Genomic DNA, 25,704 nt, shown 5'->3' on the forward strand with positions numbered 1-25,704 from the left:
AAAACTGCACTTCATTAACACTGATCAAGACAAATGCACTGCATGGTAACATCTAAAAGCATTTATTTTCTGGAAAAAAAATTAAATATGATCATGAGAATAGGCAAACTACATCAAAAAGTAAGTTGTCATCAACACAACCTGCAAGGTTTTCCACTCACTCAATGCTTAAAGCAGGCATTACCCGACAAAATAACAGACAAAAGTACAAAAAATATATAATTGTAAAAGATGAACAAAAACCTGAACACATACTTGTATAGTAATATATCATTTATGCATTCCAAAGTGAAGTACTTTCTCATACTTCAGCAGTAAAAAACAGAACAGAAAAGGTAATTCCAACCCAGCTCCATCTCAAAGCCCCCTGACCAGTGTAGGGATTGAGGCGACAACAGAGCTCGGAGCAAAGAATCCAGAACTGTTTGACAGCTTAAATTTGTCCATTGACACACTGGAAATAAATCAAAAAGGCCTTTAAGAGCATTGCAGTTGGCATTTAAGCCAACAAGAGTTTCTATCTGGCCTTGTTGATGTTATAACCGAGCTAAAGCCTCTACACATACCAAAGTTAGAAACCTAAACATACCAAAGTTTATAAAAATTTAGGTGCAGGTACATCTGTTAAATGCACAAATCTTATGCTATGATGTGCCCATATTTTATCCGTTTGCTGCAAGTTTTTACCGTCTTGGATATTCAAAATGTTTAACTGAAAAGTTGGACATGGGTATTTACAAAATACGACTGTGTTAAGTAAAACTGGTGAGCTTGAAAATAAAAAAATATGGTGACACACAAAAGGAGGAAGAGGTCAGGACACATACAGTAGGATTTTTCCCAGGGAATTTAATAAGCAACAATCATAACCAGATTAAAACGTTTGTAAAATGTCCATCCTGTTTTTTTTCTTAAAAATGGCTCCACAAAAGAAGCAAAGAGCAACAAACAAAAGGAAAAAAATAACATGTTTTTTTGAGTAAGACCTACATACAATGAGCTTCAAATCAAGACTATAAAGGTATTTAAAACCTTCTAGGATGTCAGTGGTGTGTGTTTGCATGTGTGTGTACATGTGTGTTTTTTAAGAAAGGTCCATAATGTGTCCAGGAAAGCTTTAGAGTCAGAGGAGCAGTGTGCGTAAGGTTGGGAAGGTGTGAGGAAGAGTCTGGCCCATTTCTCTACAGTCTTGATTTCATCTTCACCGGCTTCCTCTTTACCTGAAAGACATCAATGTTTAGACTCAGATTAAAAGAACAAAGATGACTGGGCTGACAACAAAAAAATGTTAATGAGAACTAATGAATTCCTTGCCAGAAACTTTAATCCTAAGGTTTTTTCACTGAGATATTTCCTTAAAAGTACTGTTGAAGACGTGTGTAGAAACAAAAATACAGGAGGATGTCTGTTACTATAATAACACTAAGAATAACCATTATACAATATATCACAAGTGAATTACTGCAAATACAAACTGTAATATCTTCTATGTTTGAGTGTTGCGTGCAATGGCTGATGCAAACCACTTTGTATGAAAGAAACCGTTTGAGATGCTTCTTGTATCCAAAAAAATAAAACCCTGAGTGAACTCCTGTGCAAACTGACTGTCAGCCCTTCATAATTAGTCACACTCTTTCAGGTGGACTCCAGTGATGTGGTATTGCACTTCCATTATATTGGGGAACTGAAATATCCTTACTTTACTGCCCGTTTACACGTATTAACGTGTCTTGATCCGATCACAAGTGGACAGTCTAAATACAAGTGTAAACGACATCTGAGGCGCATTCTGATCTGATCACTCAAACCACTTGCCGAGGTGGTCTGGGACACATCTGACCACATATCTTTTGTAGCGTAAACGCTAATGCATCCTGGGCCACACTGACTGACCAACTACTCAACTGACATCCTGTAAGTACACACAAAACGCTGTATATTTGGTTCACTGTAATGTAAATTACTTGCTTAGGCTCTTTTACCTGCCAAGATAAGCAACAGATGTTTGTTAAAACAAATAACTACTGACTCCCATAAAAAAATAGCATAATTTTGAGAGTTACTGAGTGAGGAGAAACTTTAGAAACCAATTATTTGGGCCTTCTTGTAAATTCGGGGAACATTACACAGGATTTCTTCTAGCTGGCGGTACCACCTCCTCTGTCGCCCACTGTGAGTGACTCTTGGGCTGACAGCCTGCCAGCAGCCCTGCGGTAGGAGACACGCTTTGTGATGGGAGCAGGATGCATACTTTTACTTTCTCTGGCATTAATGCCTTTCTTTGTCATCGGGAATGTGAAAACATCAGATTTCCACACAATCGAAAAAGCAGAAGTGTGTGTACTGCTGATAAAGTTCAATTATAAAATACCATAGTGCACCAGCGCCTCTCCTGCAGGGCTGCTGACAGCGCAGGTAAAAGCGACGGACTAGTGGGGCGCTGAACTGAAAAAAATGTCAGTAATAATGAACAGTGACTGACAAAAGTTTGAGTAAAGTACAGACATATAGTGTTTATTTGCATATAGAGCGGGGCGTGAGATCAGACCACAAGTGGTCACTTGAAACGCACGTGGAGACGCACTCTCTGGCACTCTAATGCCAGGTGTAAACTGACATTTAAAGCTGTCCACTTGTGATCAGATCACCCAAGAAGCATGTTAATACCAGGTGTAAACTTAGTTAGTCAGACTGAACAGTACTGTCTGTGATGGGTAAACTGAAATTGATGTGTTACAGTGTTGTTGTGCACCTATAAACACAGTTTAAAGGAACAGTTCAACATTTTGTGAAATACTTATTCGCTTTAAGAGAGTTAGATGAGAGGATCGATACCACCCTCATTGTTGTATCACGTATAATGTTGTATTCCCACCGAAGGCCAAGAGAATATTCGCCCTTTAATCTGGTTTATAACGCTGGTTTGAGCCTAAAATAAACAGATTTTGCCGTGGTTTAATCAAAAGGATGCCTTTCCTATTTTACTTTTCTCCAACAATCTCTTTTATGGTCTCTGTATACATATGAATTATAAAGCTCTGGGTGCACACAGACAGATAAAAGATTGTGGCTCAAGCAGCAGTCTGTGGGCAAGCAGCAGCACCGTCTCTCCGCTCAAAGCTCAATATTTTCAACTGGTGTGAAATCGCGAATGAGGCGAATTTCGCACGGTCACGTCATTTGCATCACCTGGTGCAAATTTACACCTTTTCGTGTCTTTGTATTGACTTTGTATGGGATCTAGTCGCGCGAATAAAAGAGAGTGGTATCAATTTTCTTATCTAACTGAAAGAAAGAAAATAAGCGTATTTCCACAAACCCTTCTTTAACAGACAAGCTCATATAGCTCATACCAAATATCTGGGATACGCTGTGTTTAGAGACTTCCTGGACTAAACCAACTCACTGCAAGCCCGCCTGCCTCGTCTCCACTGTTGAGCTCTCCCTGCCTGCCAGAAGGAATTCCCCTCCTTTTAGACTTGGTATCTCCCTGGCGGTATCTCTCTCTGTCCTTTCCACCACAGATAACAACCTCTGGGCTGGACTGTAGCTCTATCTCAGTGTCACCCTCACTGCCCAAGAGGAGGGCGACCTTCCCTATAGCTCTCCCTGTCTCCTCTGCAGACTCCTCCTTTCTCACTTTTTCATTCTCTCTGTCCACAAATGGCCACCTGAAGACAAAAAAGTTGACATCTAAAGGATGATGGGATTTCTGTGCAATCTCAGAATGAGGGTAAATTCATCAGCATTAAAAGGGACACACTACAAAGTGAAAAGCACCAATTGTCAAGCATTTTCTTGTCAATTTACTTTGTGTTTGTTTATGTGCCAAAGCTACTAGAAGCTAACCTACTAGAGAGACACACTCTTCCTTGACTCCACTCTCCACTCTTACCTCTGCAAGTCAATCTGTCTCTTTGTCCCTTCATCGTTCTGCTGCTGCTGTTTTGACATCTTAATGTTGAGTGACTCTACCGATGGGTTGGAGTTGGGGTCAGCTGCCCTCTTCCTGCCTCTGCCGGCTCCACCCCCCGTTGGTGCTGCGGCTCCCTCTTTATCAGCCCCCGCAGGAGCAGCAGGGGCCGTTTTCGGTGGACGGCCACGTCGTTTGACAGGCGATGCTTCTGTCTCGGCGTCAGGGGTCGCATTCTGACTTGGTTCCTCCTAAGAGAGAGACACAGTTGAGGAAAGTTCAGTCAAGGTAACTCTGCTCAACGTCCAGTTGACGTCTGGTTGTCCTGTCTGAGCTTACCTTTTTGCCCTCGTCATTCTTGATGACTGGGTTCTCATTGTTTTCCTGCGCTCGGCTCTCTGATGACTCAGTGGCAGCATTGCTGTTATTAGAGGACACATTAAAAATAAAAATAAAAAAAATCACTCAGTTGAAGAAAGCATTATTTGTAATAATGTATGTTCAAGCGAGTGTGTGTGTCTGTACCTGTTCTTGTTGATGGTTGAGGAACTCAATGGGGAAGAGTTGGTGCTGGTGTTACTGGCTGTGTCTGAGGCTGTGGTGGTCTTGGTGAAGATCCTCCTTCCTGGTACTGTCAGAGGCTTGTTCACAGCTCCCAACACTGGAGCGGGTTTAGGCTGAGTTGTAGGCAAAAGCATCTGATGGTTAAGATCTCCAACGATTATGTTGTGTGTCAAAAATAATCAGTGCTTAAGTTTCAAAACATCACTCAATTCTCTGTTCACCTGTATTATATTGAGAATACAGATATTTCTATACAGTACAGAGTGCACAATGTACGTAACAATGTAACACCCATATTGTTACGTATTTCACTTTCTCAGTGAAGGCCAAAAAAGTATTAATGTCATTGTGTATTCTGCCTTTCCATCACTCCTTCAAGTTAAACTACCCTTGTTACAATTTTAAGCAATATTAACCTATAATGTGGATTGCTCAGTAAAACACTGCGTGGTGCTCCTATTTACAGTGTTCAAGAGGGCGTCACATGTTTTCCATTTACCTTTCCAGTGAGCAGCATTTGTCTCATCTCTGTCAACAGATACTCTTTATCATTTTTGAAGTCCTGTTGAAAGAAACCACAATGGAAAACTTTGATTAGCACAAACTGCAAAATCACGACGGTCATGATTTGGGCTTTAATCTTAGAGAGGTGTGCTCATATTGATCATATCTTTGAAGTGTTCAGTGTTGTATTTATGTTTTCAGATGTCTGGATAAGGTAGAAGTGTGTGTTTGTGTGTGTGTGTGTGTGTGTGTGTGTGTGTGTGTGTGTGAGTGTGAGAGTGTGTGTGTGTGTGTGTGTATTACCTTGTCTTGTACGATGAAGAACTTGGAGGGTAGGACAGGGTCTTTCGGAGAATCCAGGTGACATGCGGTGCTCTTGTTGGCGATAACGAAGAGAGCAACATCACAGACGATATACAGCTTCTGTAATCACAAGGACATGAGACACAATGTTAGATGATGATGATGATGGATGATGGATAATTAGATGACTGGACCCAAAGACTTCTTAGTCTATCGTTTTTGATTCCTTGATTTCCTTTACAAAAACTACCTTTCCATGAACATAAAATGCACAGCTGTCTGGTCCCCAGTGATTTCTGTGCTCAAAGTGGGGACAATTCTCCTGCTGGTGGTGCTATAGCTGCCATATAGTTTTAAATTTAGAAAACATTCATTGGAACCCATGTGTGCCACAGATCTGCAACTATCATGTAGGTCCAACCAAATGCACGTTTCTTTTCTGAATAAAAACTGCAGACAATCTCAGCTTCTTGTTTCTAAAATTGGAAACAATTAGAGAGTAAAAAAAACAAACAACAAAACTGCATTGCAAAACCAATCCAACATTTTTAGGGTAGCCCTCGCAGATAGTCAGTCTAAAATGATACCATCCTTTCTAGTATCTTAAGACTACTGAATTTGTAATAAATAATTTTATTTAAGATGTTAGCTTTATTATTACTCCTAAAGCTCCATGTGTAAGAATAAATTTAATATTTGTTTTCCTTTTCTTACACATTAGCCATAAAGGTAATTTCAAAAGGACATTTGCTTCTGATGCTTTTGCTTGTGTATGACTGGCTCTGTTGTCTTGTGTCTCATCACTTTTGTACTTCTGTGTGTGTTTGTGTACCTCATTGGCCTTGGCATCTTCAGGACACTGTGCATCCTTGGTCTGTTTGATGTTCTCTACCATCTTCCTAAGAAAGGCATGACTGTTGTTCTCATTCTTGGTCATCAGCACTTCCAGCATGAACCACAGGCACCTACACACATAAGCACAATTAACATACTGTATGTCACAAGTTTTGGGGTATTTTGTTCTTATAAATTGTTTTTATTTTTTTTTATTAAAAGACATATTCCCAGCTGTATCATCAGATTCAGGGACAGGACATTTCAGGACACAAAACCAAAATACAGTAAACACTCACTCTTTGATGTCTTTGAGCTGTTCATATTCATGTGGTTTTGTGAAGTCTGGGTCGTGAGCTAGCAGGTGGATCATATAGGGAACGACATACTCAGGAAGGAGGGAGACAAGTTTTTCTGGAGAAAGAGAGAATAACTCATTATAATGTCTGCAAGTGTTTCGGAAACATTAGAAATATTGTTGCAACCCTTCGCTGAGATGGAACATTTGGTGTATCAATAAAAACTAAATGCAACATTATGGCAAAATAAAGCAAATAATTCATGGATATGAAATATGTGACTTAAACGTCTACTGAAGAGACAAAAACGTAGGGCAGAATAAAAACAGCCTATGTAAGTGAAGCAATGAGAAGACTGTAATCTTCCTCAAATTAATACATGTAATGAACTTAAGGGACCAGGGTGTGGGATTTAGTGGCATCTAGCAGCAAAGCACATATCTTAAAACCACTACGGTGGCTGTGAAACTCATGGAAAAAGCAAAATGCCATTTCTATAGCCAGTGTTACGTTTGCCTGTACTGGGCTATTACCTACGTGGCGGTAACTTAAATGTTACACACTGGACGTTTAATTAGCATATTTACATCACGCCACCAGCAGTGGTTTAATAGTAACTGCGGAAAACTAGCTCCACCTTTTCCTAATGTTTGCATAATAGTAGTGGATGGAAACATTAAACTGCATTTTCTTTTGCATGTTTTCTGGAATTTCAGTTTATTTGCCAAGTTTGGATGGAAACTTGGCTTCTGTCCAATAAAGCACAGATTAAAAACGTCAAAGCTATGTTCTTTAAAATGACATCAGCAGGTGTGTAACCTTGGAGCACATGAAGCTTCAGCAGGAAAACATTCATAGATTGAACACTGACCCTGAGCGAGTGGGTTTTGTTTGATATACTCTCTGCGGACGGAGATGTTTTTGAGGAGGCACTGTCGGGCATGGGCACGGCGCTCCTTCACCGGGTCCTTGGCACAGAGGGCGAAGACGGCCAGATACTCCAGTGGCAGCATTAGTTTGACAAGAGCCAAGTGCAACTTCTGAGCAAAGATCTGACGAACCTGGTAGCACTCATCCTGTATGTATAAAGGAACAGACATAGTGGAGTCAAAACTCAAGACACGCGACTCAATTATATAAAGAGAGTGAAGAAGATTATTAGCACTGACTAATGGGAATATTTTCTTTTATTCATATAACAAGCTGCAAATTAATCTATTGACAGGTAAAAATGTGTGCTCATTGTGTAAAGTACACTGTGCATATTACAATAGGCCTGTCACAGCATTGAAGTCATAATAGGCAAAGTGCAGGTGTTATTAACAACATTAATGGTGGCTCCATTCTGAGCCAGAATGCACAATACACGAGAAATCTGAAGCAGCTAAAAGGAATTAAGTCATTATTGATTTTATTATTAACATCTGTGCTTCTCCTAAAAGGCCTATTAAAAGGTGACGTGGGGGTGGGGGGGGACTGACATTGATAACGAGGCCGCAGAGCTGAAACTGTTCAGGTGTGATGATGTCATGGTAACAGGGCTCCTGTGCCAACTTCATAATGGCTCCACCGGCAGCCAGCCTCAGACGAGACATGTCTGATTTACTGTGAGGAGGAAGAAATAACAAAAGGGGCAAAAGGATAGGAAGACAAGAACATTTAAATCAATTTACCAATGACAAATTTGAACCTCTGAATCTGTAATAAATCATTAAATTAAACCACTCTTACAGGTTGTTAACTTTATAATTACTCCTAAAAGCTCCCATGTTTGAGAATTAAATGAAAAATTCTTTGTTGCAAGTTACGCTAGCAAGATAACATGCTTAAGGTCTCCATCCAAAGTTAGCCATTTTTGAACTCTTGCATATCCCTCCACTAGAGTTTAATCCTCTAACAGCTCTACTGTGACTCAGCACAGTGACATTCAACCCAAGTTACCTGATCTTCTTCTGCTCTGTGAGGTCTCCCTCGCTGACCAGCATGGCTGACAGCAGCCGCAGGGTGGAGTTTGCTGACTTGGATTGGTTGTTCTTCATGCCTAGTAACCAACGCACTAGCAGCTTAATAGCCTGCACCTGTGGGAACAGGAAGAGCATGAATAATCCTGCAAAGAGAAGACCCTGCATACAACACATATTTCTCTTTTCATTACAAAAGTCAAATCTTTGTTATAAACATAAGATGTTGTTGATGAGATGACATAACGCAACGTGTTTGTTTGATGTGTTTGTTGTTTACCTTAGCTAGGACCTCTGGTGAAACTTCCTCATCAGTGGTCCACAGCTTCCCATTCTTGTTTCCCACCGACTGGAGAGACAAAAGGCACATCACAGTCACATTCTTACTCTTTTCTTTGCATACAATTATGTGTGTTTCAGTACACAGTTTGATCTCCACGCACCCTGTCATTCATGAGCAAGTCCTTGACAATGAAGTTAGCCACAATGGACTTCATTGGTGAAGCAAACTGATCAGGGGCCAGCATGGAGATGTGGCCCAGGGACACAAGGGGAGTGATGAGCTGCTCTGGGACATCTGCATTGAGACTACGTGACAGAGGCTAGGGGTGAAGGGAAAAAAAACAGTGTGAGTGCATCTGAACACAAACATTTAAAAGAAGATTACATAGAAACACAGCAGACAAGCAACTGCTGTACAACGCAAGTTAAACTAGATTAAAAAAACATTATTCTGTAATACGAAGTACATCCCTGCAGGCCAGTAAGTTAGGAAATTGTCCCCTACCTCAAAAATCTGTGCCAGCTGCACTTCCTTGTTGTTAAAGATGGCATGGATACAGTGAACAGCCTGCTTGGCCTGATGAGGTGTTCCCCGCTTGGCTTTCTGATGCAGGATGGGAATCAGAGTTCTGATGGACAAATAAGAACAGACATTAGGAAGACTAACACAAAACACCTTATTCCTTTTATTCAATCCAGATCTGGATCAGTATGATTAATGACAAAAGTGTGGAACCCCAATCCTTCTGTCTGTCTCTTTTCCCTTGTACAGTATTGTTCTAATATTTAAATGTATAATGCCCTTCTTCTGTAGTCGACACTTAACAACCAGTTACTGTCAAATAAAAATGTCTCTGGTTTGAATTTATCACTTGCACTTGAAAGTTTAATATAATTTCTCTCTTACGATCTTATCTGTTGTAGCTCTGTCTCTATCTTCTGCCCTGTGTTCCTGAATATCTGGATGGCTGCCTCTGCCACCTTCTCATCCTCCATCTTCAAACACTGGAGCAGAGACTCGTAGGTTTCTGCCGAGTGGAATGCTGTAGGGTGGGTGAACGACAGGACCTAAAAAGGGGGGGAAATTATTTACTTTTTCTTCTGTTCATTAGTCATATCACTTACATAAAAATGCACAATCCAGTATTTCTCGTGTTTAAGCTGGTTAACGACTCATCACACATCACAGTATGCTTGTTTCATGCGATATACCTTGAGTAGCTCCAGGCCAGAGCGGATGGCTGTGTCAGGGGTAACGCCTTCCTCATCATCGTCAGCTGTGCCCTCAATAGACTTGTTCAGCAGCTTCACTAGTGCACTAAAAGAAAACATTACATTGTTTTAACAAAGGGATGGTTAAAATGTATAAACCTATGTGGAACATGACAATCTGAACCACTTTAGGATATCTTTTGACAACATAATATCAACTATTCAACATAAAAAAAATTGTTACACTGCATAACTGAAGCAGTAGAAGTCATTCAGTTTGTGTGTTTCCTCTCTCATGGTGTTTTTCCATAAAGCAGAAAGGGTTAAACGTGTTCCTCGTCTAATGCCTGCAGGTTCAGCTCACCACCACTAGGTGTCTCAGTGAATGAGAAAAGCCTGTTTATGGTATTACACAATGACACAGGGAGCTTCATGTACTCCCTGTGCCTCGATCACTGAGATAGTGGAACACAGACTGCTGGTCTGTCTTATGACTGCCTCTTTGTGCACTGCACAAAAAGACACTTAAATCTAATAGAACAGGATTTACAATCCAATTTCATAGCTTTAAAATTTGAACCAAAATTGACTCTAGTCCACTTTAATGGTATTATAATTAAGACTTGAACATATGCTAATATTTGTGGTCTGTTGTGAAATTTGACCAAACCGCAATACTTGGCGTGTTGAACATGTCAGGATTTTTTCTGACCTGATGGCCTCAGAGTCGATATGGACCGGGGCGATGCGCTCCAGCAGGAATTTAACCATCTCCAGGAACGGGTTAGTGGGTTGTTTGGGAAATGTCAACTTCCGGGTGATCTCCCTCTGCACAGAGTACAAACAGTACACAATTAATACCAACATTTTCATGGGTTTTTGCTTATATGTCTGCATAGGTGTTTACAGAGAGGTTTATATTACTAAATCTAGGAGTCCCTTCATTCTTTGACCCCTTGAGTTGTGCTCACATCACAGTTAACTGAAATCCATACATGAAGAGCATGGTGAGAAAAAGCTGTCATTGTTTCTTATTCTGATTTTAATTCAAGATTGGCTCAACCATGACCTTCCTATCATGGTGACTGGTTAGATGAAAATCAAACAGGGTGGAGTGGTAAGCTCTCTGGGTCTCTAATAATAATAATAATAATAATAATAATAATAATAATAATAATAACTATGTGATAGCTGATTAACATTATAAGGATAAAAACAAAAATAGAGGCTGAATGTTTTTCTCTGTTATGGTTAAAGAGGCATCAAGTATTGATCTGGTGTTGATTAATGTACTAGTAGAAGCTTTTATAGTTCGACAACATTTCCTGATACTACAATATTCATTTTGGTGAACAAAGTTGTGCAAAAAGAAAGTGACCGCAATTTAAAAACATAGATAAAACGGATAATTTTCAGTAACTAATAAGTAACACATAGTCCTCTGGGATTTAAAGTGACCTTGATTGATTTGACAGCTACAGTGTCAGACATAGGCTCAAAAGCAAGCCCACAGCATTTAGCCTTATTGCATTTTTGTGGCCAGCGTGTTAACAATATTAACACTTGTGTGTATGTGTTAAAGATTAAGGGAGAAAAAAAGAAACTGGCAATCTGTCTGTGAGTGAGTGTTTATGCTAAATGGATATGTGTGCAGTATCCTCTCACCACACATATCTCAGCTTGTTTGCAGGAGCAGGTCGGGCTGATAAGCATCTCCAGCTGGACTCTGAGCTTCTCATCCTCACCGAGAACTTGGTTGAACTTCTTCATAAAGTCCTGGGCCTTTCCAGCGTCTGGCAGATTCTCTGTAAACATAAAGCAGAGTTAAAATTAGTATGTCAGTCACATTAAGTGGCATAAACCATTACCATTCTGAAGAAATGATACTGCGTGTGGGTTGAAAAATAAAATGTTTGTGTGGTTTCCAACTTACTGGCAATACTCATCAACTTCCCAAACATGGCTGTGTTATTGGCCTCGGACTACAAGTGGAAAGAGAGGGAAACATGTCAGATATGTTGAAACATTTGCATCAGAAGACATAGAAGAGTTTAGTATGTTTGTCAACTCACCGCAGGCAGCTTGTGGAGGTCCAGCAGCTCTTTGACGAGCCCTCTGAGCATGTTCTGACACTTCCACATCTCATTCAGGGCCCTAAAAACAAAGATCAATTACACCAAGAAACAGGTGAGAAGAGAGGTGGCAAAAACACAGAGGACGATCAATATTTTCTCCTTAGTGTGTTGTTTGTGCTTGCCATTGTGTATTCGTGTGTACAATCTAAAAATGTGTGTGTGTGTGTGTGTGTGTGTGTGTGTTTTTGTGGTGAGAGGCATCAATATTGCAGGTTTACTGACTTGACAGCATTTGTGTCCAGGCAGGCATACAGGTAGTACAAACACTTCATCTTCTCCTCCGTGTCAAGGCTGTGAGGGACCATGTACTGAGCGAAGATCTTCTCCACTAATAACCTGTAGAAAAGAGGGCAGAGTTCACATTAAATGATACAATATATTACCAGGGAGAATGGATCAAGTAAGAAATCCACAATATGACAATGATCAGTTTAACTATCACTAGTCTTAGCTGGTCCACTTTAACATCTTTTATACTGTCTATTAGTCCAAGTCTCACTAATGCAGATTTAAATACATTTATTATGCAACAGGCAAAGTACCTCAAGCTTTTTAAACGCCAGTTAGTTTTATCTGTGGTTTCGCCAAAGGTTTATACTTGTTTATACTTGGCAACCTCAACCTAAGTCATGTTATGAATAATTTAAATGTCTAAAACAGCTGTGTTATTTTCCACATGAAACGATTTATACATCTGCATATGTGCTCACTTGTCGTCGATGCTGTTCTGATAGTAGATGTGCAGCAGTTTGTCTTTGATCCAGCTGATCTTTTGGGCAGACTCTTTCCCAGCCTCATGGTGAAGACAGTATTTCTTATAAAGCTGAGCCAGGCCCATCATGGCCTCCTTACGCACACGCCACTAAAGGGAAGGGAAAAAAAACAGGTCAGGGATGACAGAATTAAAGAATTATGTCAATTTACAATTCTTTAAGTATGAAGGGAAATTCCCGTACTGCTGTGTATAATAATATGTGCACTAATGATTCTCCATATATAAGCAGTTATTCGTCTCACCCTCTTGTCTAAGGTCCTTTCCCGTACGAAACCCAACAGCTGGTCATTGACCAAGTTAAGGTCTTTCTTCCCGGCGTTGATGATGGTGACAATGACATCATGGCGAATGGCTTCCTCTGGGTCATGGGAACGCACCTTCAAATACTCTGATTGGATAATAAGGAGAAAGACATTTAACCACATTTTTGTTCAGAGCATAATATGAAAGACGGGTTGAATTAGAGGGGAGACGAGAGTGAATGAGACAGTGAGTCAGAAAAACAAAAAAAAACAAAAACAACAAAGCGCACCTGTCAGGTCTCTGGCCAGGTCTGGGTGGTTCATGAGGCAGTGGCTGGCAAACTTTACACACTCTAGCCTGACTGGAACATGGATGTCATTGAACCTGAAAAAAAAAACATCAGTTATATAAAATGAAAGCAACTCAAATATTCATCATGCTTTGAGAAAGCAAGTGACTGACTAAGGAAATACAAAGTGTCTATATAAAAATAAGCAAAGACTACCGTTTGTTCTCTTCTCGAACGTCCTGTGCTGTCAATTCATACAATTTATTATGCGTGTTTCAAACTTTTAACCTGAACTGATACTTCCAATTTACCAATTAAGTTATGATAAACAGAATTCATAAATTTCACTTCTCTACAAACCATCTACCGCTTAATCTAACTCAAGAAGGAAGTCTCTTCAATCAGCTCCAGATATTTACAACCACCAGTCTTAAGACTCCACCGTGGGAAAATCCTACTTTTACCTAATAAAATGACACTGATTTTATATATATATATCTTTAATAATGTATATTGTGTATTCCACGTTTTCCTGATTGAACCTGGTCAGTTTAAAGCTTCACTTTGTGTGTATGTCTGCAAAGCATTCATGTAACTCACCGTCCTAAGAAGCACTGCCACAGTGGTCTGTTCTGTGAGGCCAGCTCTGAGTCTTTGGCCCCAAACAACTTAGCTAGCAACCGTACAACAGCTAGACGCTCCTCACCATCATTGCTCTGCAAACACAAAACAAATACACATGAAATGCAAGTTGCATTTTTTGGGCTCTTTTTCAAACTAATATTCATTTAATTCCAGTGAGACAAACTGTCAACCATCTCAAGCTGCTCTTATCCAATATCTGCACAGCCTGTAGCAACATTGGCATACAGAGTTGGGAGGCACAAGTGTTACTGCCACTGCCATATGGAAAATTACATTTTTAAGTACATTTTAATACTAATAATTCCTGTTCTTGCATCTCTCTTCAACAGAATCAGAAAAATCAACATCCAAACTGATTAATATTCATACAGTCTGTGGTACATACAAAAACAGCTATAGTATGATAGCTGCCCACATTAAGTGCTCGGCAGAGGCGTCCTTTAATGTGGTCATGGCGCTGAAACCCAAGAAACCATCAGTACTATGGGGTTTTAGAGTGGTCCAAAAACATGCAGGTTAGGTTGATTGGTGACTCTAAATTGCCCGTAGGTGTAAATGTGAGAGTGAATGGTGAAAGTCTCTACTGCCATCTGGCAATGGCTGCTCTTAAAAATACATGTTAAAACTTTACATTAGTTTCCATTTCCATTTGTTTATGTTCCTGCATGGCTATTATCTTGCACTACTGTGAGGCGAAACTGACTCAAGCTGAAACACATTGTTCTTTCAAATCTGAGCATCAAGAGGAACTAATCTTCTGTGGTCTGAGGTGAGATATAATGTTATCATTTTGACTGTGTATGCGTGTGCCAACCTTAAGTTTGAATTCCAACTGTGGCATGACAGAGGTAAGCAGCATAGGGTCGATGGAAAACAGTTCCTGGATGAGATCAAAGACGTGCTCTGACAGGTCGCTGACAGATGACTTGCCCATCACTAAAACCTGATTGAAGAACTGAGGAAGGAGATAAATACTTTATTAAACAAGATACATCGTAGATACACACAGTGATTTATGTAGACAGAGTGTGAGGATGAGAGTGACAAAAACAAAAACACAGGGGCAAACTCAAAATGAATAACTGAGACATAGAGGCTGCTACTCACGTTTGCAATACACGTCTCTATGGTCTGGACGGTCCTCTTCAGCAGAGTCTTGGCAAGATCGTACGCTTGTTTGTTCAGATTCTGTTCCAAGGAAAGTTAAACACTGAGTAAGATGTTCACTGTCAGTTCGACTAACTAATCAAACATTTACCAATACAGAACATCTGCAAGAAAGTATCCTAGGCTGATTGTTGTAAAAAACAGATGAAAAGCTGTTCTTGCTCCAAACAGACACCATTCATTATAGTTTAGAGTAATAAAGGTTTCTCTTGTGGTGAGGAGAGCTCAGAATAGGTTTCCATTATTAGAATGCAAAGAGGAAAAAATTATGAAATTTTCAAAGAAGCAACTGATTGTTTGTGTTGCAAATGCTAATTTTATAAACCGAGTTGTGTGTTATTTTGTGTAGAGAGAGAGAGAGAGAGAGAGAGAGAGAGAGAGAGAGAGAGAGAGAGAGAGAGAGAGAGAGAGAGAGAGAGAAGGGCCACAGGTCAAGTCGAACCCATGGCCGCTGCAGTAAGGACTCTACCAGCTGAGCTATCTAGGCGCCCCCCCAGATTTTATTATTGAAGAAAAAGAAAGAAAAGAAAATTTGTAATCAAAATGTGAACAATTTGGTGTTTTTTTGTTTCCTACCTTGTGTGCAGGGATGAGGTTAATGAGGATGGTATCCAGCAGCTCCTGTGTGACTCCATCTCCCTCCATGATGATGGAACTCATCAGGTCCATCATGTGCATCTGCACCTTCTGGTTATGGCTGTTACTGTGGAGGAAGAGACACAGGAATGAAAAGACAAACTGAGACCACTACCAGCAGGATTGTGCTGGAATGTAAAAAGGGTCTGATATTTGTGATATATATAGATATATAGATTTTACTCAATGATACAGCAGCAGTTAAACAAGCGCCTTACTTGATAACGGAGAAGAGTGTTTTGAACAGCTGAATGAAGATCTCATTGCAGTCTTCCAGTTCAAAGCATATGTTGTATGACTTCACCCATGCCAGGTTCTAGAGGAACACACACACAAAACAATATTAGCAGCTCGTTGTACTGTCCCTTGAACCACAATTAAAGAGATACTCCACCTTAAAACATGTTTGTTTTTTAACTGTAAACTGAATTACACAACTATATTGTGACAACAATACAGGTGTTGAAATTTAGATTATTACCTAATTTATGGAAATCAGCATTTTGTGGGTCAAAAATGGATCTACACACCCTCTACTGTTACATCAGCCTGTACGTTTTAAGCCAAATGCTGAGATAGAGTTGACCGTTTGGGGCATCACAACATTTATATATTAAAAAAAAAAAAAAAAACAGTGTGAGTGAGACAGACACACACCGGGAGAGTTAGCCTCTCTGAGCTGTTAGTTTAGCTACAACACAGGTACCACACAGAGAAAAGTTTACAAACGACGGTGAAAGTGCTTTAAGTGACTGTAAAATCTATGGTGAACTCTGTGTTTTCAGTGCGGACACGGAGAGTCTGACAGCAGCTACTCATTACTTTTGACTACCAGCTTGCTACCAGTCACCCCGGTGGGTGTCCAGACCACGCCCCCTAAAGTCACTGTCCTTATATTTACTGAGAGGGAGGGAGCTAGCAGAACTGAAGGGTTTAGTTACACTTTAAGAAAACCGCCTTTAGTTTAGCCGCCCCTGGTTTCTTACCTCCAGCAGGTAGAAGTATCTGTTGAACTGAGGGCTCTTGGTATCTTCCAGCCCCTTTAACTGTCTGGTGATGAACAGGAAGATGTCCTGGGGACGAGACAGGAAAAAAACTTGAGCATGTGATTGAGTTAATTGTTTTTTAGTATTGAGTTTCTTCGCAAGCTCTCAATACAGTAATTTTGACCAGAAAAGGCAGTGATGGTTTGCAATGTTGATTCTTCAGGAAACACTTAATAGATCTTAGGGGCACTTGATTTTCCTTCTGCAAACATACCACTATCTCTTAATTTGAATATCAATTTTGTTGACTTTTCTGCAGTCAATTCTGCAGAAAGCTGTCATTTCAACTGATGTAATCAGCAAAACTGAGAAGCTTGGACTGCCTTTGAATACTATTCCCCTGACGTTAGTGCTCAGTCACTTGATAGAAGGCTTCAGGCAGTTGTCCATGGTCAGCTCCTCACCTTGAGTTTGTCGTGGGAGGTGTAGGGGGCCTCAGGAGCATAGATCCTGAAAATGTCAGCCAGACAGCAGGCCACAAGTAGCCGTACGTCTTTATTAGGGTTCCTGAGGAAGAACTCTGAGGCAAGGTGGAGCGCCAGGGCGAGATACTGTTGCTTCTCCTCTTCAGAGTCTTGATCCATGTCCATATAGGTTTTCACCACCATCTGTGAAACAGAGCGACAAGGGAGGAGGGTGAGATGAGAAACACCTTGTGCAGGCTAAAATTTAAATTAGTAAAGCAAGTTGAATATTTGACAGCTCTCCATTACAGCTTTAGTTTGACAGTTTCCTACAATGCTTTGTGTTATCTACACAATTTCCTCCACGCAGTGAAGTATCAGTGTGGAACCGTTACGGCAGAGGGTTAGGACAGGATGTGGACAGCCTCTTTTCATCTTCCGGCTGTCATTAATTACCTACCTCACTTTTTTAATGCCTTTCTTTGTCATCTGTGATGTGAAATTTCACACAGTCAGAAAAAGTACAAGTTGGCATCCTGCTCAAAGTTTCTAATGAGCAGTTGGCACCTTGCATGGCAGCCTCTGCCATCAGTGTATGAATGTGTGTGAATGGGTGAATGTGACATGTAGTGTAAAGTGCTTTGAGTGGTTGGAAGACTAGAAAGCAGTTTTATAAGTGCAGCCCGTTTACTATTTAACATTTATAAAATCCGGGCTACTGAAAGCGCTGTCAGCTGAAAAGTCAATCACAGGGTTCGTATAACATTTTAATAGTAAATTTCAAGCACTTTCAAGGCACCTAATTGTAAAGTTTTTCAGACTCAAAGCACTCATTTTAGAGAGAAATCTTAATATTATAAACAGCCCACCTCTCATTCCCACTGTCTTCTTCCTCTAAAATAACACAGCTAACCAACGGACGCTGATGGTGAGTTGAGGTAACAAAATCCAAAATATAAAGTTTGTACAGAAATAGAGTTTGTCTACATGGAACATATTGATACCGAATTGACAAGAAGACTGATGACAAATTATGACCTTTGTCTTGTTTTTCTAAAGTCTCTGAGTCACTGTATCTGATAAACTTTGCATGAGCTTCAAGCTTAGATTAGGTGAAAGTATGTGTGGAAATGCGCAACTTTTTCCACATACACACATTTTGCCACCTTTTAGGCCACTGTGTGTGGCAACCTTTATAAATGAGGCCCCAGATCAGTGGTAGCTTGAGAGGTAATTCTAGCATAATTGCCCCAGTCGGTATTGCAGATCACATGACACCCACAGGCACAAATACTGACCGACTCCCCTCGCCCATACACAATCATTACAAAATAAAGACTAGAAATGACTCTATTATCAATAGATCATTGGAGCCATAAGGTCCAATAAAAAGGTCTCAAATCTTCACAAGCCATATCAGTGAATCATGTGGGGGAAACTTTTTCTGGAATGAATGAGACACCATCTTAGAACACTAAACATTAAATAAAAAATAAAATAAAATAAAACCATGGTTTAACAGGATCCAATTAGTTGTTTTTGACAGATTTACCAAGACCAAATGAGGAAGAACATGAAGGAAGTCAGGTATGAACTATAAACCCTGGCATTCAGGGTAGCTTAAGCAATTATCCAGAGCACTTTATAATCCGCCTCAGTTACAAGTCACTTGGCCTGTCAGAGTTGGTTGGAAAACGGTTGTACTGAATTTATATGAAGGGATGGATGAGAGACTCAACCATACAGTCTTTGTGCGAACAGAGAACCTAGGCTAAGAGCTACATGAGGATAAAACAACTTAAAGCCTCAGAGTTTGGTGAGAGTGTGACACCCCTGTATCATTAAAAGAGATACTGAATTAAATGACAAGAATTCGGGTTTGAGATATTTGAACACTGAGTATCTATGGGGGCAATTCAAGGTAATAAGCCATTACCCTTACTAGAGGTGTGCTGTGACTTTTAGAGTTAAAAAAGGTCCAGTGTGTGACATTTAGGAGGATCTATTGGCAGAAATGCATGTGGTTTCATTAGTGTATAATAATATGTAAATAAAAATCTATTTGTTTTCGTTACTTTAAAATGAGTCGTGTTTATCTACAGAGGGAGCAGATCCTCTTCCATGGAGTCGGCCATGTTGAACTGCCAAGTGTCTACAGTAGCCCAGAACAGACAAACCAAACACTGGCTCCGGCTTTACGAGTTACACGGCCACTGTAGTTTCTACTACACACTTTGAAAGGCTGTATTCAAATGGTTGCAATCTGCAACTTGACCGATGTCACCAAGTCCTACAGACCTGGTCCTTTAAATAACCAAAATAAAAAAGGGCTTTAACAGCGTAACACAGACCCTAAATGAATTTATTCTTGATGTCAGTGCTTACAGGAGTTGACCCTTTGTCCATTTGGATGATCTCATAGCAGATAAAATAAAAGGACTTAGGTTAAAATGACAGGGATTCTTATCCATTAATGTTTTATTTTTTTCTCAATTAGACATCACCATTATTGTCTCAAGATGCTGTATGCACACCAATCTAATCAAACATCTCAGTTCTTATGGACAGGCATTACGACAGCATGCTCTAAACTACCACTTCCTCTACAAGAGTGATGAGTGAGTGTGTGTGTGTGTGTGTGTGTCTAGATAAGAAAGAGGCAAAGCAGAGCAGTGGAGCTCACTGAACAGCCAGGCAGCCAGCGGGGGTGGGGGATGGGCCAACAGCTCCAGCAGACTGCAGAGCACCACACTCACTCATACACACACACACTCACTCAACCCTCCACCGTTCTTAGCTGAAACAGTCACAACCCAGCCGGTGAAGGCTCTCTTCACACAGACAAGTATGTGGGCCCGTCGAGCTGTGGAGTACAGGCGCACATCTCTGCATCCTCGATTTTTTGTAGTTTATTGGGACAGAATTTTAGCTCAGTCTGTAAATATATGTGGCAAATGGCTGCTGGTGCAAAGTCTGAGACTTCACAAGTTCTGCTAAATGTTTTAGTGAAATTAAGCCACATTTAATCCTGTAATTCATTCAAGCCGCTCTGATTACATCTAATAAACCATAAACTGCCAGCCATTTCCTTTCCCAGGGAGGAGTCAAATATTTGACTTTTTACCCTTCTTCGTCGATGTCATTCAAACAGGTTAGCCAGGGTTTTGAACCCTTCAGTAGCATTCAAACAGACAGCACTCCAAGAAAACAAACAAAACCTGCCAAAGCACAGTGGAGTATAACTAAAAGTAGAGCCTGAATAAACTTTTGTCATCTGGTAACGCAACTCCATAGCCACTCAAATACATGCAAGCACATCCCTGGTACATTACTTTGGAAAATAAATAGGGCAAGGTTTCTTGTTTACCTGGCGATCAGCGCCATGGGGGATACAAATGTCGCTGTGATAGCGCCGTGTGCAGAGTTTAGTCATTTTTTTTACCCGGAGCAACAAAACCCACCAACACAGACCTTCGCCTTTTCTGGTCTAAACACCTGGTTTGGTTAAAAGCAATGAGGAATCACAACAGTACAGTGAAAGTAGAAAAAGCCCAAAATAATATGATGTAGAGGTGAGATTGTCGGCAAAGTGAGAAGTACGCATCTTTCAAGATAAGATTAGTAATAAAACCAATAATATGCAACATTTTTGCATAAAAAATTCTACAAACACTAGACCAATGTTATATATTTTGTTGAGCTGTGTACTTAGACTATATAGAATTTTTCCAACAATGTTCAAACTCAGAGAAATCCGTAATTTTATTCAGGTAACTGTGCATTTCGCAGGTCGCCTGTCAATGGCATCATATCACCTTTGTGCATGCATCAACATTGTGGTGGTTGTCAGCCAGAAGCTGTTATGAATTTACTTTTAATATATATATATAATACACTTTAAATACTGGTGGTTTTTAACGTCTTAAGTTATCAGAGAAACAAGATGAGCTAACAGCAGCTCAGCTGGCAGGCCCTCTGGGACATCCGTTTCCTGCCGAACAGTGTTGGAGAAACACTGATTTTTTTTAATGTGTAATTGTTTTATTCAGGGTATTTACTGGTTTTAATTACCAGGTGATGTGGAGAGGAGATCATACAGACACAAGATTGGTATCAATCTTCTTATCTAACTATCCGCAGGAGCATGGGTATTTATCAACTAAACTATTCCTTCAGTAAAAGGAGCGTTATTTCCCCTGAGAAATAACTGTGGTTTGAATCTCTACAATACACAGCCAGATCTAGCAGATGTTGTGTCCTGATTCCTCATCCGTGCTCCTGTTTCTGTACACAGTGCTTTTCTTTGATAGATCAAAGAGTACATGACCAGACTGTGCTGTTGAAAATACTTTGCCACTGGGAAGGCTCAATTAGCCATTACCCTTTCAAAACTATAAACACCATTATTTGTCTTATTTCACCAGAAATGTGAGCTCAAATGATGGCATGTTAATGGTTAATATCTGTGTTAATGCCTGAAATAAGTTTTTTTTTTTTTTTTTACAATCTTAATTGCATTTAGGGATGGAATGATAGAGTTACTCACTATACAACAACGATCATGAACCTACATCCCTCTATTTCATTACAATACAAGCAGAATGGCTATGCAATGATCATTAATCTATATCTAACCATAATTATTCACAATATTAAGTGCTTTCAGTTTCAGAGATAAATTATTATTACTGCGAAACGTTGAAAGTGAAATGCAATATTAAAACTAGCTGGCAGTTAAGCTTACAGGCCTTGATGAAGGTCACTGTCTGTCGCTTTGGAAATGAAACAGACTGTGGACAGAGTTATTTGCTTCATCTGACCAGAGTTTTGTTAAGTGCTGCAGTGTGTGTTGGTTAGCCGACTTGTTTGCTAATGCTGGAGTTCAGTGCATGGCTTTGCTAAGCCCTGGTTCACACCGCCTACCAAATACTTCACATTTGTTATGGTAAGCTCTTTATTAAGTTATTAAATCCAAAATAAGCCCAAATGCTTTCCTTTTTTGAAGATGAACTACAAGATATCACTAGTGTATCTATCTGGGTGCAATATTGTGCCACCACATGTGAAGTTTGAGGTTTGTGAATCAATTCCGAATTGTAGAAGATAACAATCGAGATTGTTACATAAACTGATCCCCCCCCCCACCACCACCACGATAAGTAGATGGGGCCATCCACTCATCTCCACTATCCACCAATCGCAATTAACAATAGATATTAGTAGATACATATAGTAATATACATATGTTTGATCAAAACAATTGCTAAAAATTCAGTAAACTGAATCAATCATAAGATTAAATACCTGTTATACATTTATATAGCCTTTAATGCTGCCTGGCTAACACAGGCTTTGCTTGTTACCTACTCCTACACATTCAGCGTTCTGCAGCACATTAAGTTCCTGTAATGATGTCTAAAGGGATAAAAGGGGAGTAAATGGGGTGGTGAGTCAAAGTAAACACAATAACAGCAGCAGCAACAACAAGAGTCCCAGACAAATCAGCAGCTTCAGAAAACAACTCACTACTAAAAAAAAAAAAAAATCAGTGCAGGAAATCCGAGCACAACACAATGCAAGCCAGGGTGCATTATTCAAATAAAAGAAAGCTTCTGGTGCTCCATATTGACATGACTATTCATCTGTATGGGGCGACCAAATAAAACCTACAACAGGCATTAGACCAAACTATAGAATGACCTCTGATAGTGGCTGACTGTAGATGAAAATGACTGAATAACTGGGACATCAGCCTAATAAAATAAGCCGTCTATTGGCTAATTGCCTTTCTGGCAGTACAACATGCATCTTAAATCTCTTCCACCAAACGATTGGCTAGGTTACTGCACATGCAATTAGTGTCAGTCTGTCCAACTCTCAGCAGTATACAGCAGAGGTTAAATGGATCTGTAAACATCTGTCTTGCACAGTCAACAACCTGCCATTCAGCACATTTGTCCAGCTTGCCAAGGCCAATGGTTGTGTGCTTTATGGTCACAATGCTACTCTATAAACAGTTCTAGGATGTCAGGAAACCATTTCAGTATTAGTGTAGTAAACAATCTAATGTGATTAGGTCACAGAATCCCTGTAAACACAGACGCACAGTTGCCAACTTTGAAAGTGCTGTGGGTTTGAGGTGTGGGGGTAGGGGATGATGTAGTGATGAACCAACCTACAGAGAATTATCTCCTGAATCTGCAGCACCCCTCAGTTTTACAGAGCTTTATAGAGAATTTCAGCTCATTGTTTGGCTGTCTAGCACACAACTCTACCGTACTGGTTCACTGTCGCTGCTCTCACAGCATCATTTTTAGCTGCTTGGTAGTAAAAAAAGCTCTAAAAACCCACTGTACACTTCCTGCCCAGCACAAAACAGCGCAGTTAGCAACTAGCTGGTGAAAATATTGAAACATGTAACAGCTAAAAGGCAGAAACTTCCCTCAGGAGTTGGTACGGACACAAAGCAGAGCTAAAATAAATTAAAATATTGGAATTACATTTGCCAGGTGGCCAGAAACATGACTCACCTGAATGCTAATGTTGCTCCATAACTACTGGATACATAAACAAGCAACTGTTAAAAAAGCGATGAAGTGTTAATGTTGTGTTCATAACATGTTTCCTACCCAGCAAAAAGAAGGGCCGGGTGATATGGTTGAAATCAATATCACAGTATTGCTGTGAGTGTTAAATTATACGGCAGTTTCTTTGAGGACTGGATGCAAACATGGCTCACAGTTTTGTTGCCTTGCAGTAAAAATAGCTTCAGTGTGCAATGTTTGCTCGTTTTGTGTTCACATTCTGGGATGTTTCCACCCTTTAGAGCACAAGATGAAATGCTGAGAAAAGTTTTAGACTTTAGTACTTCAGAACAACAGTGTCCTGTCACACTCAACATCATTGCACCCTGGTAGTGCTGAAGTGCTTATGGGGTGTTGTTTACAGACTGAGACACAGTCAACAACAAGACGGAGGGTTGGGGAAAATACCTTGCGATGAGAGAAGATGGACCTCTTTTGACTTAATATACAGTAGTTCACAAAGTTAGCAGGGTTTAGGCGCTGTGCCAGGGGCTGGACGATGATACATTAAGTCAAGCTTTGCAGAAAAACGTATCTTGACAGCAAGAAACCCCCTCCACCACCACCACCACCACCATCAACAACAACAACAACATACCTTCAACCGCTTCACCACCTCATCGTTGCTGATTTTGTCCGTAATTTCCTTCACTCCAGGAGGATAGATGATCTTTCCGTCCCCCGCCGGTTTCTGCTGTTGCGGGAACTCCATGCTTGTTGATGTGCGGTCCACACGGTCTTCTACTGGCCTCTATGGGCCAGAAAACAAAAGTTCAACACAACCATGCTACCACACTTACAAAAACCTCGTTTTAAGCATCATTCTCATTCGCCAATCGTCAATTTTGCCCGCTAAAATTAACAACGCCGTGCCCGTGTATTTAACGATATTCTAATCCGGAAAACTTTTCGGACAGAAAGCTAAAATTAAACCAGCATTGTGCATATTATCAGCTAACATGCTAAAACAAGCCCCAGCTAAAACACCAGCTCCATATTTTTCCGCAAAATGTCTCATGAAAACATCGTATAGCTACAGAAACCAGAGCAGCTGCTACTTCGGACACATCGCGGCTATGTGAACCGCCAAGTTGTAGAGAAAACCCCACTTTAAAAACAAAACGAGAGCGGTCGGTACATGTCTACTGTCACACAGGTTATCAAATTAGCGAGCTAGCTAGTCAGCACATCATTGGCTAGCGGTTAGCATTTTGCGGGAAGGAAGTAATGTTAGCATCGAGAGGCTAATACACGTTAGCCGTGCTCGCTAACGGGTATTAGCCTACTTCTGCTAGCCTAGGCCGCAAACTACTCAGGTACCCATCACATCTCCAGCTACAGACAATCACAGAGGAAGTGAAGTATCCTCTCATCTGTGCCTGAAATAGCCCCGCTCGTGGTCAGTTCCTGTGGTTTACAACAAATGCAACTACTTTGTGAAGTTTAAAAACGAAGCTAATTTACTTGTTACTGTCTTTTTTCAACTTCAACGCATCGCTCCGGACTGCCGCTAGTTCACAGGCGAAGAAGGGCTGCTACCGTCGCCCTGAGCCCTCCTCTCTCTCTCCCCCCTCTCTCCCTCTCTCTCTCTCTCACACCAACTTGCCCCCACGGAGGCTTTTGAACACCCTAACAAATGCAAAATGAATCTATTTTCTAATACACAACTACGACTAAAACCGCAGGATATTTGCCAAGCGTTTCCTCGTTAGTATTTACCTCTGGAGTGGGCCGTTTTAATTCATTAGTCTGACACAGGTTGGGTTTAGTTTTCGGCACAAAGCTCTCGGTCCGTTCAGTCAGTGCTGTCTGTGTGAAGGCTGGGTGCAGAGCGCCCCCCTCGGTCTCACGGGAGTACTGCACAACCAAATACATGGCGGGAGTCAGAAACAACCCGCTCTCACACTC

At 40.5% G+C, this 25,704-nt stretch overlaps 1 protein-coding gene across 3 annotated transcripts; it reads right to left on the bottom strand.

The window, feature by feature from the left end:
- Nucleotides 1–829: 829 nt before the first annotated feature.
- On the bottom strand, nucleotides 830–25,632 carry pds5a (PDS5 cohesin associated factor A). Of its 3 annotated transcripts, none has more exons than XM_051386703.1 (33): nucleotides 25,516–25,632; nucleotides 24,395–24,547; nucleotides 17,213–17,416; nucleotides 16,749–16,835; nucleotides 15,981–16,078; nucleotides 15,703–15,829; nucleotides 15,067–15,147; nucleotides 14,774–14,914; nucleotides 13,915–14,030; nucleotides 13,315–13,409; nucleotides 13,025–13,170; nucleotides 12,718–12,869; nucleotides 12,230–12,343; nucleotides 11,945–12,026; nucleotides 11,806–11,854; nucleotides 11,538–11,677; nucleotides 10,585–10,700; nucleotides 9,873–9,978; nucleotides 9,568–9,728; nucleotides 9,166–9,289; nucleotides 8,822–8,980; nucleotides 8,659–8,727; nucleotides 8,359–8,495; nucleotides 7,899–8,022; nucleotides 7,289–7,493; nucleotides 6,418–6,532; nucleotides 6,117–6,249; nucleotides 5,285–5,404; nucleotides 4,977–5,039; nucleotides 4,439–4,590; nucleotides 4,253–4,334; nucleotides 3,896–4,164; nucleotides 830–1,220 (listed from the first exon to the last, which is right to left on the bottom strand). In XM_051386703.1, the coding sequence occupies exons 2-33, from the start codon at nucleotides 24,506–24,508 to the stop codon at nucleotides 1,217–1,219; spliced, it is 3,885 nt and encodes a 1,294-aa protein (XP_051242663.1). In that variant the 5' UTR covers nucleotides 24,509–24,547; nucleotides 25,516–25,632; the 3' UTR covers nucleotides 830–1,216. The 3 variants fall into 3 exon arrangements, with proteins under 3 accessions (XP_051242663.1, XP_051242664.1, XP_051242665.1); XM_051386704.1 differs by lacking the exon at nucleotides 25,516–25,632 and adding an exon at nucleotides 25,261–25,381; XM_051386705.1 differs by lacking the exon at nucleotides 830–1,220 and adding an exon at nucleotides 1,255–3,671.
- Nucleotides 25,633–25,704: the final 72 nt, after the last annotated feature.

Source organism: Dicentrarchus labrax, unplaced genomic scaffold (assembly GCF_905237075.1).
Source record: "Dicentrarchus labrax unplaced genomic scaffold, dlabrax2021, whole genome shotgun sequence".
Classification (NCBI taxonomy): domain Eukaryota; kingdom Metazoa; phylum Chordata; class Actinopteri; family Moronidae; genus Dicentrarchus; species Dicentrarchus labrax.

Excerpts from the sequence above, each read along its gene's own strand:
- pds5a (XM_051386705.1), bottom strand. The coding sequence starts at position 24,508 with ATGGAGTTCCCGCAACAGCAGAAACCGGCGGGGGACGGAAAGATCATC. Across the intron at positions 16,079-16,748 it reads GATACTTCTACCTGCTGGAG|AACCTGGCATGGGTGAAGTC; the intron begins GTAAGAAACCAG and ends GTGTTCCTCTAG. Across the intron at positions 9,729-9,872 it reads CTGGCCTGGAGCTACTCAAG|GTCCTGTCGTTCACCCACCC; the intron begins GTATATCGCATG and ends CCCCCTTTTTAG.